The following is an 18,515-nucleotide window of genomic DNA, read 5'->3' as shown; positions in this document are numbered from 1 at the left end:
ACAGAGTGGAATTGTCACTCACAGAAACATGGGGCCAACTGGAGGGCAGTTTGTAGCATTTGGGGGCAGAGTCTCTGCACAGCCTTAGGCGGGGCCTGTACCTGCCAGGTTATGACAGAAATAAAGCCTGCCACCAAAAGAGGTGGTCACAGATTTTGAAATATTAAAACTAGAAAAAGAATATTAGATCTTTAAAATTGGAAGATTATCGAAAACCATTTTAATACCTTTAAAATTTTGAGATTAAATGAGTTTTGATCTTCAGTTAACTTTTATAAGAGTTCTCTTCCTCCATTGAGCCCCCATTATCCTTTAGGTATCCTGATTTTTGTTTTTTTTCCTAACTTTTTATTTTGGGATAATTTCAAACTTAAGGGAAAGTTGCAAGAATTGTAAAAAGAACACCTATACACTCTTCACCCAGATTCCCTGGTTTTTAGCATTTTGCTGACATTTTGCCATATTTGCTTTATTTCTCCTTCCCACCCTCTCCCCTACCTCTCACACACGCACACGGAGTTTATCTTTTGTATTCTGAATCATGTGAGTAAGTTGCAGACACTGTACCCCTTCCTCTGTGTCCTTCAGTTGTATTCACTAAGGACAGAGATGTCACACCACCTTGTAAGCAGGAGTGTGAGTCAGGAGGCGGTCTGCAGCAGGGGCGTGGTTCTGTTATGTGACCTGTGTGCCATTCACATTGTGTCGGTTGTCCAGTAAGTCCCGTGTCTCTTCCCTTTCCTTTCATCTGACATAGTTCCTCTAATCTTTCTTTTGCCTGCTTGACTTGACATTTTTGAAGACTATAGGCTTGTTATTTTGTGGAATGTCCCTTACCTTGGGTTTGTCTTTCCGTTCTTCATGATTGGAATCAGGTTACACATTATTGGCAAGAATATCCCAGAAATGACGTTTCTTAGCGTTCCATTCCTATCTGGAGGCACGTGCTGTGGGTTTCTCCCTTCGTTGGTGGTGGTCTGATTACTTGGGTAGGGTGATGAGCGTGCCACGTTTCTAAACGCTTTGCAGTTACCTCTTCTTCTGTATAGTTGATAAGTCATGGGGGGACACTTGGGGATGATGTAAATAGTCTCGTTTCTTCCTTGAAGTCTTTGTTTCAGAAGTCTGTGCACTTGTCTTTTTTCCTTTTTTAGATTGTAAAGTCCTTGGGAGCAAGGGTGTTGCTATTATTTGCTCCTTTTTGTTTAAGATCATCAGTTCAGTTCGGTCACTCAGTCGTGTCCGACTCTTTGTGACCCCATGGACTGCAACACGCCAGGCTTCCTGTCCATCACCAACTCCTGGAGCTTGCTCAAACTCATGTCCATCGAGTCGGTAATGCCATAGTTGCCATTCTTGGGTAGCTCAGACGGTAAGCAACTCACCTACCAGTGCAGGAGACATAAGAGAAACGGGTTCGGTCCCTGGGTCGGGAAGATCTTCTGGAGGAGGGTATGGTAATCCACTCCAGTATTCTTGCCTGGAGAATCCCATGGACAGAAGAGCCTGCGGGCTACAATCCATAGCAGTTCTAAGAGTTGGACATGACTGAATCGATTTAGCACACATACACACTTGAGTGAGGTGTTCTTAGGATGTTTTGAAGTGTTTTCTACCATGTTAATTTTTTAACATGAATTTTTCTGTATTAATGTATTATGGTCAAGCTCTTTTTATTATTCATTTTGCTGGTAACTTGTTTAAGCTTTGGTTGGAGATTTTCTTGTTCCATTAACTAGTATATAGTAGATTGTTAAGCCTATGTAGATTTTTTTAAGTATCAATAATTTATTGAAGTCTTTGTTTGCCTTTAAGTAAATGGCAGGGGTGTGGTTTCCTGTGCTGTGGGTCTTTGTTTTTCTCTGGGCGGTTAATGCCCATCTCCTGTGGCCAAGATCCATTACAGAGCCATCTGCTGCATTTTAGGCTGCAGTGAGTGACCTTTCATTTCTGGGATCATAGGGCTTTCCTTGAATTTACGCTCTGAATCTCCTGTGGGCAGTAATCTCTGCTTATTATCTGCTGTTTCCCTTGCTGCGGCGTTTCCCTAGAGTTAGCGTTTGATCTTCAGTTTTGTGAAGTAGCAGCCCCTTTGTGGCCATTGGAGAATATAAGATTATAAACTGAGATTTGTTTGAAAGCAGTTTTTTCCCTGCGGGGGGGTGGGGTCAAGCACTGAATAAATCTCTACTTTAGGGTTTAAGTATATAACAGTAATTAAATAGAGGTGGAAGAGGGCACAAAATTACCTGGTTGCTCTTTTGTACATTTTTGGTTAATGAGAAGTTTTTTTTGTTTATTTGTTTTTACTGATCATCTTACGAAAGCTATTGTATCCTGGAGTGTATGGAACTTAAATTTTTCCAAACCATTTTCCAATAGTTTTGTACAACCATTGATCATCCTTTTTTTAAAAAGAATTTAAACTTTGGAATCAGTTGTGAGGTAAGAGCAAATGCATTCCTTAGACAGAGTAATTGTTTTCCCTTTTCTCTTACTAAAGGTTAAAACTGCTTATAAGTGTGCGTGTGTCTTACGAGATACCATAAATCCATACCTACTGCGGAGAATGAAGTCGGATGTCAAAATGAGCCTTTCTTTGCCAGATAAAAACGAACAGGTCTGTAAAACCAGGTATTATCAAAACATTACTAAAGCACGATGTGCCTGTCATTCTTTCTGCTTTTCGCAGTAGAATTGGTGAGGCTAATGGGTGTGGTTGCTGGTGCTGCAGGGCAGGTGGGCCTGCTGTAGCCCCTGCCTGTGACGGGCGAACCTTCTGGGCTCAGGAGGGACTGGAAGGCAAGAAGAGGTGGCCACTGTGCACATTCTTTCAGGGAGTTTTTCCCCTTGGACTTTGGAGCGTCTAAGGCATGGAGCACTGACCTGATGAGGACGAGTAGGTTTTTGGATCTAGTGCAAAGATAGAAGGGTTCTTGCCTGGAGAATCCCAGGGACGGGGGAGCCCGGTGGGCTGCCGTCTATGGGGTCGCACAGAGTCGGACACGACTGAAGCGACTCAGCAGCAGCAGCAGCAGCAAAGATGGAAGGATTGTCCTGGACCTCACGTAGGGACCTGTTGGTCTGAAAATAAAGGAAAATAACCACATGTGGCAGATGAAGAGGTATTGATAGATTATTTTTGAGACTGATGATTAGGAAATCAGGCATGATAGTTCAGTTTCTATTTTTATTGTTTTTGTTGGATTAAAAAAATTCTTTTATTTATTTTAATTGGAGGATGATTACTTTACAATATTATGATGGTTTTTGCCATACATCAACATGAATCAGAGGTTGAGACAGGCAGTGGCGTGGAGTAGTAGGGGCAGTTGGCCGGAAGGGTAGGTGGTGGTGTCAAGAGACCAGTCTGGTAATCTTGTGTGTGGCTTAGAACGAAGGAAGAAGGGCGCCAAGCAACGTTTTGGAGCCTGGTCGGGCTTGCTGAAGCGGAGTCTGGGTGAGCGGCTTGTGAGCTGAGAGGGTCTGAGCCCTTGGAGGCTGGCATGGGGGAAGGGCTGTGGACCTGGTCCTAAGCTTCCTTGGGAGCAGGAAGCCAGGCTTCAGAGACTCAGAGACAGTGGGGTGGGGACCATGGGGCCTGGGGATCACAGGTGGAAAGATGACGGAAATGGAGGGGCTGTGAAGGAGGGGCCTGTTCGTTGTTCAGCTCTAAGATGTATTTTTGTTTTGTTTTGTTCTTATTAAGAGCACATTGTAAAAATTATATACATCATGCTTGTTTTGATTAGTTTATTTTGTTATTTTAGTTATTTTGTACTGTTAAATTTTTTTAAGTCTTTTTTTAAATTCTCTCCCTAGGTCTTATTTTGCCGTCTTACAGATGAACAACATAAAGTCTACCAAAATTTCATTGATTCCAAAGAAGTTTACAGGATTCTCAATGGAGAGATGCAGGTCAGCCAAATAGTATTAATAGAAGCTGGAGAGAAAGAACTGTGGACCAAGGGACACGGGGGAGGAAAGGAGACTAGTACTACTCAGAGATTCACTGTTGTTGCCGTCTTGAAAGCATTCGCGTGTGAACCTTTACTTCTGTGAAGCCCTTCCAGAAGTCAGATACACACAGTTTGAGAAGCTGCCTTTTTATCTGTACTGCAGCACTGTTACATTTGAACCCAGTACTGTGTGGTCTAGTGGGAAAATGCACTAGACCACGGGGTCTGTAACGGGGGGTCCTACAGCGATTGCTGGTCCTATGAAGAATGTCGGGAGCAGCCCGGGGCTGCTGGGTGCACGGAGGAAGAATTATTATTATGCATTTTTGTATAAGTAATAGCGTTTTAGTTATTGGCCATACTCAGCAATATATGTGGGTAAATGTCTCTTTATTAAGCCTACATAGTAATTTTACCATCAGCTTTAGTCAGAAGCTCCATGTAAACTCTTCAGCTTCTTTGTGCTTCAGTATCTTAAAGTGTGAACTGTATTTTATTTATTTATTTATTTGACATGTAAAATTCCTTAGTCTTTGGTTCGTCCTCGTTGGAGGCACAGCTGAGGAGCAGAGGACGCTCTGAAATCCACTGTCCCGCCCCGACATGGAGGCGATGGACGTGAATATGGGTGGCAAGACTGCTTGGGTCCCATAACATCTGCATGGTTTTTTTTCCCAGATCAAGTCATTTTTTTTTTTTTTTTTGTCATTTTTTTCTTTATCCCATAATATCTACATGTTTTTTTTTTCCAGATCAAGTCATTTTTTTCTTTATCCCATAACATCTACATGTTTTTTTTTTCCCAGATCAAGTCATTTTCTTCTTTATCCCATAACATCTACATGGTTTTTTTTCCCAGATCAAGTCATTTTTTTCTTTTTTTTTTTTTTTGTCATTTTTTTCTTTATCCCATAATATCTACATGTTTTTTTTTTTCCAGATCAAGTCATTTTTTTCTTTATCCCATAATATCTACATGGTTTTTTTTTCCAGATCAAGTCATTTTTTTCTTTATCCCATAATATCTACATGTTTTTTTTTCCAGATCAAGTCATTTTTTTCTTTATCCCATAACATCTACATGTTTTTTTTTCCCAGATCAAGTCATTTTCTTCTTTATCCCATAACATCTGCATGGTTTTTTTTCCCAGATCAAGTCATTTTCTTCTTTATCCCATAACATCTACATGGTTTTTTTTCCAGATCAAGTCATTTTTTTCTTTATCCCATAACATCTACATGTTTTTTTTTCCCAGATCAAGTCATTTTCTTCTTTATCCCATAACATCTGCATGGTTTTTTTTCCCAGATCAAGTCATTTTTTTCTTTTTTTTTTTTTGTCATTTTTTTCTTTATCCCATAATATCTACATGTTGTTTTTTTTCCAGATCAAGTCATTTTTTTCTTTATCCCATAATATCTACATGTTTTTTTTTCCAGATCAAGTCATTTTTTTCTTTATCCCATAACATCTACATGTTTTTTTTTTCCAGATCAAGTCATTTTCTTCTTTATCCCATAACATCTACATGTTTTTTTTTCCCAGATCAAGTCATTTTTTTCTTTTTTTTTTTTTTTGTCATTTTTTTCTTTATCCCATAATATCTACATGTTTTTTTTCCCAGATCAAGTTATTTTTTTCTTTATCCCATAACATCTACATGGTTTTTTTTTCCAGATCAAGTCATTTTTTTCTTTAACCATCTCTTAACAGTTTATTTCATCTATCATTGGCATCTGTAGGGGGTGTTAAGCCATTCACATTATTCCTCTCTCCTGTATCTCCCCTGACTTACCTTCACGTGCCTCCGAGTTGTGAAGCCTTAGGTGGGTAGAATCAGCACTGTCCAGTGGAGAGAGAATGCAAGCCATGTGTGTGATTTTAAATTTTCTAATGGTCACATTAAAAACGGTGAGAAGCAAACAGGTGCAGTCGGCTTTAATAATGTGTTTTATTTAACCTGACAAATCTAAAATCTCATTTTAGTACGTGATCAAAGTTTAAATTCCTGAGATACTTTACTCTTCTTTTTTTGTACTGAGTCTTCAGAATCGGGTATTTTACATTGCTAGCATATCTTAGTTTGAACTTGCCACACTTCATGTGCTCAGTGGCCACATGTGGCTCGTGCCTGCTGTGTTGGACAGCAGAGATCTCAAGGAAGAAAGATCAGTGCTGACGGTGTTTCTGCTTTGTTCACATCATGTGTTATTTATTGAACTGTTTACTAGTTAGAATAACCGTACTCTTTGATTATTGCTCAATTTGTGGTTTATCATTTTCATTTGAACTTTTATACTATGAGTGTGACCTGAGTCACGGGCTGAAAGCTGTAGAAGGTGCCTGCTTGCTTGCGGGTGGCCAGGTGGGCGCTCTCACTCTGGGGCTCTGAAGCCCTCTTGTGAGCCATCCCACACATTGTTTCCATCTGTGTATTTTCTGTGGCATGTTTTCTGATAGACTTCAACCTCTGACTCACGTAGTAAACTATAGAACTTATAGTGAGGTTCTTAGGAGTGTAATACTTAAATGCATTTGCTAAATTACATGGCAGATTTCCCTAAATTTTAGTCACTCAGTTCAGTTCAGTCGCGTAGTCATGTCCGACTCTCTGTGACCCCGTGGACCGCAGCACACCAGGCCTCCCTGTCCATCACCAACTTCTGGAATCTACCCAAACTCACATCCATCAAGTAGGTGATGCCATCCAACCACCTCATCCTCTGTCGTCCCCTTCTCCTCCTGCCTTCAATCTTTCCCAGCATCAGGGACTTTTCACATGAGTCAGCTCTTTGCATCAGATGGCCAAAGTATTGGAGTTTCAGCTTCAACATCAGTCCTTCCAATGAACACCCAGGACTGATCTCCTTTAGGATGGACTGGTTGGATCTCCTTGCAGTCCAAGGACTCTCAAGAGTCTTCTCCAACACCACAGTTCAAAAGTGTCAATTCTTCAGTGCTGAGCTTTCTTTATAGTCCAACTTTCACATCCATACATGACCATTAGAAAAACCATAGCCTTGACTAGACGGACCTTTGTTGGCAAAGTAATGTCTCTGCTTTTGAATATGCTGTCTAGGTTGGTCATACCTTTCCTTCCAAGAAGTAAGCGTCTTTTAACTTCATGGCTACAGTCACCATCTGCAGTGATTTTGGAGCCCCCAAAAATAAGAGTCTGACACTTTGTCCACTGTTTCCTCATCTATTTCCCATGAAGTGATGGGACCAGATGCCATGGTCTTAGTTTTCTGAATGTTGAGCTTTAAGCCAACTTTTTCACTCTCCTCTTTCACTTTCTGCCATAAGGGTGGTGTCATCTGCATATCTGAGGTTATTGATATTTCTCCCAGCAGTCTTGATTCCAGCTTGTGCTTCAACCAGCCCAGTGTTTCTCATGATGTACTCTGCATATAAGTTAAATAAACAAGGTGACAATATACAGCCTTGATGTACTCCTTTTCCTGTTTGGAACCTCTCAGTCATATCCAGCTCCTTGAGACACCATGGACTGGAATCTGCCAGGTTCCTCTGTCCATGAAATTCTCCAGGCAAGAATACTGGAGTGAGTTACTGTTCCCTTCTCCAGGAAATCTTGCTATAGCCCAGGGATTGAACCCAGGTCTCCTGCATTGCAGGCAGATTCGTTACTATCTGAGCCACCAGGGAAGCCCAGATTTCTGTTGAGAATGGGTATGATATTTCTTATTTATGTTTAAAATATGAACCAATTTTTGATATACTGTGAATATATACGCATACCTTTTTTTTTTTAGAGGGAGAATCATCAGCAATTGAATATGACCCCAGTAGATATGTTTGGTCCAACAGGACTTTTTGTTTTTAGAGAACTTTGTCAGGAAAAGATGTGTAAAGGTTCTTCCCATTCCTAATATGCTGTGATTGGGGAGAAAACTAAAAAGCTGATGAAAGATTACTTCTTAATCTGTGTTATGTATTGAACAGCCTCCTTCCTTTCCTTCTCAAGTGAATATTATTTTCCATGGGGTGATCTGAGTGGACATAATTCTTTTGTACCATAGATTTTCTCTGGACTCGTAGCCCTAAGAAAAATCTGCAACCACCCTGATCTCTTTTCCGGAGGCCCCAAGAATCTTAAAGGCATTCCAGACGAGGAACTAGGAGAAGATCAGTTTGGATACTGGAAACGTTCTGGGAAAATGATAGTTGTTGAGTCCTTGCTAAAAATATGGCACAAGCAGGGCCAACGAGTGTTGCTGTTTTCTCAGTCCAGACAGGTGCGTGTACAAGCCTCGTACAAGAAGCGAGTTGGTTCTTTATGACTTATGATCAATAATAAAAAAAAAAAAGGATATGGTTTAAAATGGTTCCAAAGGCACGTCCACCCACTGATACTGAAGTGGAAGCTGCAAAGCTCTTCAGGAGATGGGTCTTTCTCTAGAGTTGGTGCCCAGACGTTGGCTTTTTTAAAGAGACTTAATACCATGTGATTTTGGGGTGTGGTTGAGTTTTGTCTGAACTCCGATGTCCTGCTTTTTACAAAATTTGTAAGAAAAGTATGGAAATACCAAAAATGCCGTTGTAGTATTTTCTTTATCCACCCTCTTAATTTAAGCCTCTTGGGGAAGGCGTGGTGCTGTTTGCATGAGTGTCGCATACTCACGGAGGCGTACCTTTGATTTTTAAACTCTTACATCCTCCACCACTTTTCCCACACAGATGCTGGACATCCTTGAAGTATTCCTCAGAGCCCAAAAGTATTCTTATCTCAAGATGGATGGCACCACGGCGATAGCTTCCAGACAGCCACTGATTACAAGATACAATGAGGTAACACGTGAGCAGAGCCGTGAAGTCCGCGGTGGCGCTGTGCGGAGGGGACGGAAGCAGGGGTCTGCGCCCGCGGTGCCTACGTCTGGGATTGGGCAGCTGTTGACTAGATGCGTTTCTGGGTTACTGGGATGTGTGTATGTGTTTAAACAAAGAATGTGTATTCCTTTTTAAAAATCCAGTTTTCAGACATTGATAATGTAATTGCTGTGAAAAGCAGAGGCTGTGAGTTGCCATCTTGACTGACCACAGGTCTCTACGGCATGGCCCCTCGCTTGCCCTGCAGCCAGGCTCTCAGGCCTGGGGAGGGGTGCACATTGTTCATCCCTTCCTGCTTCTCCAGGGTGTTCAGCCCCCTCCCAAAGGTCTCTACGGCACGGCCCCTCGCTTGCCCTGCAGCCAGGCTTCCGTGTGTAGAGCGTGTGGGGCCGAGGTGAACAGCTGTGGCTGACTGTGTGTGTACTGAGTGTCATATGTCTCACCTCCAGGACACATCCATATTTGTGTTTCTTCTGACCACTCGGGTGGGTGGCCTAGGAGTCAACCTGACGGGGGCAAACCGCGTCATCATCTATGACCCCGACTGGAACCCAAGCACAGACACGCAGGTCTGTTTATTTTCTGAAAGGAGTGTGTTGGTGACATGCTGTCTGATGGCTTACCCTCAGGAGCAGCCCTCCACGCCACGTTAGCCTCAGCTTAGAGCTCACGTCCTGGCTATGTCTTGTCTTCCGCTTGGAGGGAGGGTCTTCTCAGTGTGTCCGCAGCATCCGCACGAGACCTGTGTGAAGAAAGGACGTGGGAGGGAACTGACACCACTGTTTCTCAGGCAGAGCTGGCTCGGTCTGTTTTGTCGCTTGCCTGTTTGTGTTCCTTAGCAGCCCTTGGGTGTATTTAGCCTCATTAGCCAAAGTTCTAATTTGGGGAGTGGAAGGAAGTGATGGGCTCTGAGTCAGCGCTTGTTGCTGAGAAGGGCCCTTGTTGAGTTACATTTCTCTGCTGTGTCCTGGAGAAGGGAATGGCAGCCCACTCCAGTATTCTTGCCTGAAAAATCCCATGGGCAGAGGAGCCTGTTAAGCTACAGTCCATGGGGTCGCGAAGAGTCGGACACGACTGAGCGACTTCCCTTTCTTTGTTTGGTGGTTTTCTCTGCTGTAGGCCCGGGAGCGAGCGTGGAGGATTGGCCAGAAGAAGCAAGTGACGGTGTACAGGCTTCTAACCGCAGGCACCATTGAAGAAAAGATCTACCACCGGTCAGTGCACACAGCTGCACCCCTTGACCACAGCTGCTTTCCAGGCTGTGGTTGTGTGAGCGGGAGAGACATGCTGCCAGGGTTTGGAGCAGGGGATTTTTAAGAAGTATTACTTCAAGAAATCTTGAAGTAGTTGCTGTAACCTGAGAGATGTATGTTTTTTTTTTAATAATTTCTTGTTTTTTTTCTTTCTCATTAAAATAAGCTTAGATGGCTTATTGTGTATGCTTTTTTTTTTTAATGTCTCTGAGTCTGTTTTTAACCTTATTAATAAACAGTTGCTGTAAGTTTAGAATCCTGAGGTGCAGCCGAACATTGTTTCATACCAGCTTAATTTTTATCTTTTTAGACAAATCTTCAAGCAGTTTTTGACAAATAGAGTGCTGAAAGATCCAAAGCAAAGACGATTTTTCAAGTCCAATGATCTTTATGAGCTGTTCACTCTGAGCAGTCCTGATACATCCCAGAGCACTGAAACAAGTGCTATTTTTGCAGGTATTCCATGAAATAATTTAACTTAAAGTAATGAAATAGTCAGGATTATGCAGTATGACATTAGCTTGTTTTTCTCTTTCATAGGAACTGGTTCAGATGTTCAGACACCCAAACGCCATTTAAAAAGAAGACTTCAACAGGCCTGTGGAACAGACCAGAGTGTCCCAGTGGACAAACAGTTCCCTGATTGTAAGACGTCTGCAAGTGCTGCCATGTCATCTGAAGAGGTATGTGCAGCATCGGTCAGTGAAGTGAATGCAGTAACTTCTGACCAAGGCATTCCTCTGAATGATGCCGTTCAGACACCTCATAGTCTAACCAGCAGTGAGAGGCTTGGAGAAGAGGCAGACGCAGTCTCCAGACCACGGGAGTCCTCAGTGATCCATGGAAATGGGGACAGTTCAGATTCCCCAAGAGTCAGCAGAACGTGCGGGGTGTCTGGTGAGGAAAGCGTCAGTGAAAAGGAGAGTCTTTCTGATAAAAGAGAAAGCTGCCAGGTTCAGAGAGAAGCTCTTTGGGAGAATGAGCAAACGGAAAATAATTTTTATAAGCACAAGTCGAAAATGAAACATCACGTGGCAGAAGAGCCCATGGAGAAACAGCTGAGGCCGAATCAGAAGCCGAAGAGCTCTAAGCACTGCAGAGACGCCAAGTTTGAGGGAACTCGAATTCCACACCTGGTGAAGAAGAGGCAGTACCGGAGGCGAGACCCTGCGGCTGAGAGCGAGGCCAAGGAGCGCAGCCACGACGACTACGTCCTGGAGAAGCTTTTCAGAAAGTCAGGTACTTCCTCTTGCCGAACTTGCCACGGGTGTGCTAGGAAGAGAGCCGAGGCGCTGCTTCTGTGGGGCAGGCATCCCTGCCAGAGCGGAATGCGCACTCAACTGGAAGGGTTTTTCCTTCCAGAAGTCAGATTTGAAGTGTTCCGACACTTCAGAAATAATTGTGCATGCTCATCCATGTTTGGCTGTGCTGGGCCTTCCTTGCTGTGCGGGCTTCTCTCTGGTTGTGGCGTGCAGGCTGCTCACTGCAGCGGCCTCTCTTGTTGAGGAGCACCGGCTCTAGGCGCACGGGCTTCTGTAGCTGCTGCTCGAGGGCTGCGGAGCACAGGTTCAGTAGTTACGGCGTACCGGCTTTGTTGCTCCAAGGCATGTGGGATATTCCCGGATCAGGGATCGAATCTGTGTCTCTTGGTTAGCAGGCAGACTCTCTACCACTGAGCCACCAGGGGAGCCCTGTGCTGACATTTAAAAAAATCATTTTCACCTCTCTTTCCTAGGAGAATTTGAATCTTGGGTGAGTAGTGGGACCTGACTTCTGACCACACGCAGGAGGGCTGCAGTGCTTGAGACAGCTTTGCACCACCTGAATATTCATAGAACATTTCTCTGCATGTATCTGATTATATCTGATATATCTCTATATGTCTGATTTTCCAGCCACAGGAGGGTCAAGTGACAGGTCATGGGGAGAGGAAGGGGCGTGGCCAGAGGCAGGCATTCTGGAAGGAGGAAAGCTGATACCTAATATCAAGGGAGAAAAATTAGGAAAGCAGATTTAACAATTGCTCAGGACCCTGTAGGACAGGCCAGCCTGCACAGCTGAATCATCCCTGGGACTGCCTTGCTCAGATCTCACAGGTCATTGTGTTCCCAGGGTGGTGGTCTTGAGTTACCAAAGGTCTCCGAATGGGTCTCTGTTCAGGAAAGCAGGCTTACGTACAATGTCTCAGAAGGAAAGCCTCTGGGCTTGGTGCTTTCTTGTAAGGTAGTTCACTGGTAACTTTCTCTGTTTTTTCCTACAGTTCCTGATCTGCTTGCTTAAGAAATTATGTGTCATTTAATTTTCAAGTTTATTTGCATGGAGGCGTAGAAAATACTCTTGTAATAATTTTTTTAAATTGACTATTTCAAGATAATTTCCCTCTTGTCATTTCCAATTTTTATCTGTTTCTCTCCTTGTTCCTTGATCAGGTTAAACCAGTAGATTGTTTCTTGATTTTTTTTCAATAAACCAGTTTGATTAATTAATTAGATCCATGGTGGTTCTCTGCCTCCGTAATTTTTGGTTTTATCTTCAGTACTTTCTTCCTTTTTGTTTTTGTTGTTGTTTTAATGTTTTTGGTCCTAATTTTTATAAAACTGGCTTGGCATTCAGTTCACTTATTTTTGTTCTTTCGTTTTTATTAATGTAAATATTTAGGTCTATGAATTTTCCACCTATGACTTTTGAATTCTTCTGGTGTTATGACTATTGAATTCTTCTGGTGTGTAGTGTTTCTGTGATCATTACTGTTTAGAAATTGTGTAATTTTTGTTTATACTTTTATATTTTCCCCCTTCAATAAAGGATAGATTAGTAGAAGGTTTAAAAATTTTCCAGATAGCAGGGAAGAGCTTGTGGAAGTGTGGTGATTAAAGCATTATGCTTTGATGATACAACGCAGTGATAGTTGACAGTCCATCCCTCATTGGGTAGAGATGCAGGTGAAGATCCGCAACGTTTGTCACAGTTTGTGGGTCCTGGTGGTCGTGGGTGAGTAGCAGCCAAAAATGTTCCTGGCTTTTTCTCCACACACAACACACTAGCCTGGACGGAGGAGCGCGCGTGGCCGTGTGTGAGCTGAGAATGCACGCTCACGGCGCGCTTTGCTCTTGCCAGCGGGCGTGCACAGCGTCATGAAGCACGACGCCATCATGGACGGAGCCAGTCCAGACCATGTCCTGGTGGAGGCGGAGGCCAACCGCGTGGCTCAGGATGCCCTCAGAGCTCTGAGGCTGTCTCGGCAGCAGTGTCTGGGAGCAGCGTCTGGTGTCCCCACGTGGACTGGCCACAGAGCGCTTGCCGGTGCACCAGCAGGAAAAAAGTAAGAGGTCGCCGCCCTGACATGCTTGTGAGGAGACCAGACTGGTTGGGCTGGGAATAAAATTGGGACAGGTGGAGACACTCCTGCCGTTTACCTGAAGGAGGAGAAAGTCCCTCAGGGAGGGATCGGCCCAGCCAGATGTGCATAACTTAAGAGAAATACACCTGCCGTCTTACCTTCTTTGCGTTCATTCCTTCCTTTCCAGAGCTAATTTTCTGGGGAAAGGAGAAACCTCTTTTGAGGTGATTTAAGAGGTGATGTTATAAAATAGAGTTGTAGAATAGCAATTAAACTTTAGTAAGGTGATTAGCTGTGTTTCAGCAATCAGTAATTACTCTGCTCTTCTAGGAGTTTTCCTACCTGGAATTCGACGGTGGTTTCCACTGTGACTTGAGCAAGGGTATTGAGTGGTTCTTACCTGGGGATGCAGTAGTAATTTCCCGGAAAAGTAAAGTATAGGAATCTAGGTGGGTAGAGCAGACACATCACAGCTATGAGAGAATAACCACACAGAAGAAAATTCCTCCAAGAAGAGTTCAGGTGTGGAAGGGCATTCTCATCTCTAACTCACAAAGTAACATTTTATCAACTATGACTCTCTGTTTCCTTAGGAGCAGGTTCGGTCAGAAGAGGAACTCCAGTTTCTCCGTGCAGCGTCCCTCTTCAACATCTCCAAAGGAGAAATGCCAGGTAATCTGATAGCCTTTCTGCTTTCACTCACAAGATTTACTTGATTGAACGGCCATGGAAATCTCACTCAATTCCACATGTAAGGTGCATAATGACATCTACTATTTGTATTTCATGCACTTTCATGCATTTATGAAGCACTTTTGTGTGAATTTAAAAGGGCCAGCTAACTTCCTAGAAAAGACAAAGCCTTTGACCCAAGATCCGTAGCAGAATCTCTGTTTTGTCCTCCAGAAGTTCACACAGGGTAGGTGACAGGTGTTGCTGCCCATACTGCCTGCCCCACTCGGAGGTGACGTGCAAGCTCGAGGGACCACTGCTGTCTAGAATAAAGATCTAGAAAATCACCTGAGTGTTGCTTGTAATTTATAAGCTGAGCATCACATCCATCTCTCCCTGCCCTGCAACCCCTAAAGGCCTGGGGTGCTTCTCTCAGAGTAAATAATAGGCCATGTTCGTATTGTTTAATTCTTTTTTTTTTCTGTTTAAGGGTTGTGTTATTTATGAAATTTGAAAACTCCAAGGTTGAGATTCCTACTTTTAGATTAACTTGAACACATCTAGAAGTAGAGAAGCTTTTTTTGACTTCCCACGTTACGTTCTTTTAGCAGTAGGAATACGAAGAAAAGCTAGATTTCTGCTGCTGTTCTGAGGAAACTCACATGAGGTATACAGGAGTAAAAGATCTAAAAGTGAAGGAAAAGAAGTACAGCTCTGATACTGTTTCTTATCCCATGGTGCCCAGATCAGGGAAACTTTAGGAGGAAGAACAGGAAAAGCCCGCAGAGCCCGTACCTCCTGGAGACGGTTTTCTGGAATCCTGGCCCTCCCTCTGTGCTCATCACTCAAGATAGTGATGAAATAAATAGTGTAGTTTGGGGTTTTTTTAGGAAGTGTTCTCTAAGAGCAGGTGAATTTAGACACTTAATTCTCCTCCTTTCCCTTTACGTCAGACGGAGTCTCGTTCTTCCCCCATCAGCCGCAGCACCCTGGGCACGTGTGTTATCTTATGGCCCCTCAGAGCCTTTGGAGAAATAAGTGGGAGCATGAACAGGAGACTAAATATATCCATGCACTGGTCTTCTTTCTCCAGGACAGCACTGTGAAGAAGGAGGGAAAAGATCATGTTTCGGAGCATTTTAGTGGAAAAGCTGAAGATGCAGAGTCTTCATCCGGGGCTCTCACTTCGTCCTCACTGTTGGCGAAAATGAGAGCTAGAAACCACCTGATTTTGCCAGAGCGATTAGAAAGTGAAAGTGGGCGCCTCCCAGAAGCCGCTGCTCCGCTGCCCTGCAGCACAGAACACGATGACCTGCTGGTGGAAATGAGAAACTTCATTGCCTTTCAGGCCCAAGCCGATGGCCAGGCCAGCACCCGGGAGATTCTGCAGGAGTTCGAGTCCAAGTTATCAGCATCACAGTCTTGTGTCTTTAGAGAACTCTTGAGAAGTCTGTGCACTTTTCATAGAACTTCTGCTGGCGAAGGCATTTGGAAACTCAAGCCAGAATACTGCTGAGCAGCATTACTTTCTGGACTTCTAATTGACTTTCTCCAGTGAAAACGTTAATTATTTAATCATCATGTTTGTCAGTGGAAGCTGGCTGTATTTGACGTTTACTTTGAATGATAGCTACCTCATAAACAAAACTTTAGAGAAGAAGAAATTCTTCTCCAAAACTTGTTTTAAAAATACCTGGGTTGACTTTTTTTTTCCCCCAAATAAATTATGTTACAAAATCAGGGACCTAACCATTAATCCTTGGAACACATTTGTTCCTTTACCCAGAAGATGCTATCAGGGAACACATTACTTACTACTCCTTGGAAGTTTATAGACCAGAACTGCAAGAATTCTTGTTATTGGTGCTAAAAACATGTCTTATATTCAGTTAGACCTGTTCAGATAATCAGTTCATCAGTAGCTATTAACAGTATCGTTTGGGTACCTCGATACCGATGCTTAAACCGATCATTGGCCACTCAAAAAAGAGATGAAATTTGTTACCTTTTGAATCCTATCGATTGCCTTTAAACAATCTTCCATTAAGGTACTGTTAAATTGGCAAGTTTTTTATTTGTAAAACATGGAATAGTTTGGTAATAAATGATGAGGTGTGTATTTGCAGAAGGTTATAGTTTTCTCAGTTTAAAGTTGCTTTATTTTAAGCAAAGGACACCTTTTTCCTCCTACATTGACTCTTGGTTTTAGGAAAATGAAATGTGTTATCTTTAAAAAAAAACAAACAGAAAGCCCAAGGTTAACCAAAAGTTAGTACAGATAAAACCACCAACACGTGCCCGTGCACAGGAATGTGACTCTGGACACACGCAGAGAGACCGCCGTCACCACATGGTGACCGCCGTCTCCTCCCAGACCGCTGGCGTGCTGGGAGCGAACCTCGAACATTGTTTCTGTGACTCGTGGTCTTCCTTTCCGAGGACGCTGGTAGCGTTCTGTCAGGCTTTGCTGCTCTCCTTCTGTCTAGGCCTTTTCGTCTCTCTTTCCCCTTTGCGTTCACCATGACTCTACTGTTGTAGAGGTCTGCTTTTCATCTGCAGCTGTTTCTGGCTGTTGCCTGTGTGTTTGGAGTTCTTTTACGCTGTCGTTTCGATCCTTGGTGTTTTCTTACCCTTGTTTTTCTTTCCTTCTCACTGTTCCTTTTATCATCTCAGCTCTGAAGTCTTGTTTTCTAAACTGACCAGATTTCCTGTGTCCTCTAGATCTGTCCTGGTCCAGTTTGTTTCTTCCTTAGAGCTGTTTTCTCTGGCTTGCTGTTTGTACGCTTTCTGATTTCTCTGCATTGCGTCTGCCTTCCTCCCGTCTAGCTCATACTGAAGGTGAGCAGCGGGGCCCAGCTCTCTTTTGTGCTCTTCTCCGCCACTCAGGGAGGAGGGCTGTGGGTTTCAGAGTCAAGGAGAGGCTCTACTGGGCAACGTGAAGCCTTTGACTGAAGACTTGGGTTTTAGTTGTTTTCTGAGATTTTGTTAACTTTGCTCCATGGACTCCCTCCCTTTAGACAGGAAATGTCATAGTCAGAGTCATAATTCCCGGCAGGATTTTCTGCTTCTTTTTCTGGATTCTGGCTTGTTCATTTCATTCAATTTTTAGAGTGGTTTATTATTAGAGGAAGAGGATCCTATCGTCTTCATTCTGCCGTCATTGGAAATAATAGACTTTTAAACGGGTCGGTACATCCTAGACTTGACTACTTGGCTCAGAAGGGAGTCAAAACTCATGAATTTTGTTTCTGGGAAGTTCTTTTTTGTTGTTGTTATCTTTAACCTATGAGAAAATTGCATCCCTCTTGTTCTCAGATTAAAGTCCTGATGCTGTTCACTAGTATGAAGTGCTTGGGCATCATACTTCTGTTGTCTGAAATCTAAAGCCTACTGAGCAAGGGAACTTGTAGCCTTCTCTTCAAGTAGAAAATGCTGGCAAAAGTTATGATGCAGTCACAGGGCGATGGTCTTCACTCCCAGCCTGTCTCAGCCCTACCAGCAGCGGAGACCCTGGCTGGTCACTGCCTTGCCTGTGTCTCAGTGTGGACGTTGGTAAGCTTTGTCATCATGCCTCTGGGTGGAGATAACGTAGGTGAAAATGCTCCAAGTATCATAATTTTAACAACTATGGTTGTATTGGTATTAAGCTACAATAAAGGATTGTAAAATCTTTGTGAAATGTGGAAAATTCCTTAGTTAAAACACGAGCACTGTTTAAAACATTTCAGGCAATACTCTGCCTCCCACTCCTCTTGCTCCTGCTCCGGAGATAAGTACTATATTTGGTGTGTATTCTTGCAAGCTGTTTTCCATGCCTTTGCAGATACATGTGGCAGCAGCTGCTGCTATAATATCCGTTTTTCCCTTCTCCTTTCCTACTAAGACTCCTGCTTTTTACCTGGACACCAAGGCTGCTCACTTAACACTCTGCTGAATGGTTAAATGTGGCCATGTGACAGGCAGTGGGATGTGAAGAGAATGTCCAGACTATGCCCTGAAATAAGGAATTGTGTATCCACTTCACTCAACATTCCCCTCTCGTGCTGGCCAACATGCCTGTGGGAGCCTAAGCAGTGACACAAGAGGGTCAGCGTTGTGTGCTGAGGATGGAGAGTCTGGCCTGCCAGTCTCAAACTGCTTCCTTTTCACCTGTTACTTAAGAGCAAAATAAACTCCTGACTTGTTTAAACCACTGTCTTTTGGAGTCTCTTTGTTACAGCAGCTTGTTTTGTTTTACATGTGATTTATAAAAATGCAATTATTATCAGCCTCATTATTTAAGAACTAACTTCTCATTTAACACATGCTAGACACCTTTTCATTTCTCTAAGTGTAATTCTACCTTCATGGAATCGCTGGACTTCAAATTAGGTGGATTTTTAAATGTAATGGATGTTGTGGAACTACCTCCTTCAGTTCACACCCCATCAAAGGACTGTTCC

General features: G+C 43.2%; 1 protein-coding gene across 3 annotated transcripts in view; it reads left to right on the top strand.

The window, feature by feature from the left end:
• Positions 1 to 18,266, top strand: part of ERCC6 (ERCC excision repair 6, chromatin remodeling factor) — a 72,647-nt gene extending 54,381 nt beyond the window's left edge. For all 3 annotated transcript variants that reach the window (XM_061405679.1, XM_061405678.1, XM_061405680.1), the window contains 11 exons: positions 2,504 to 2,620; positions 3,823 to 3,918; positions 8,001 to 8,216; positions 8,659 to 8,769; positions 9,258 to 9,377; positions 9,928 to 10,022; positions 10,372 to 10,517; positions 10,602 to 11,300; positions 13,179 to 13,383; positions 13,995 to 14,073; positions 15,167 to 18,266. In XM_061405679.1, coding sequence (XP_061261663.1) covers positions 2,504 to 2,620; positions 3,823 to 3,918; positions 8,001 to 8,216; positions 8,659 to 8,769; positions 9,258 to 9,377; positions 9,928 to 10,022; positions 10,372 to 10,517; positions 10,602 to 11,300; positions 13,179 to 13,383; positions 13,995 to 14,073; positions 15,167 to 15,589 — 2,307 coding nt within the window. In that variant the 3' untranslated portion in view covers positions 15,590 to 18,266. The remainder of the gene's footprint in view (positions 1 to 2,503; positions 2,621 to 3,822; positions 3,919 to 8,000; positions 8,217 to 8,658; positions 8,770 to 9,257; positions 9,378 to 9,927; positions 10,023 to 10,371; positions 10,518 to 10,601; positions 11,301 to 13,178; positions 13,384 to 13,994; positions 14,074 to 15,166) is intronic.
• The last annotated feature ends 249 nt before the right edge of the window (positions 18,267 to 18,515 follow it).

This window comes from Bos javanicus, chromosome 28 (assembly GCF_032452875.1).
Source record: "Bos javanicus breed banteng chromosome 28, ARS-OSU_banteng_1.0, whole genome shotgun sequence".
NCBI lineage: Eukaryota > Metazoa > Chordata > Mammalia > Artiodactyla > Bovidae > Bos > Bos javanicus.
The sequence above is the reverse complement of the archived record's forward strand: the minus strand, read 5'-3'. Positions and strand labels throughout refer to the sequence as shown.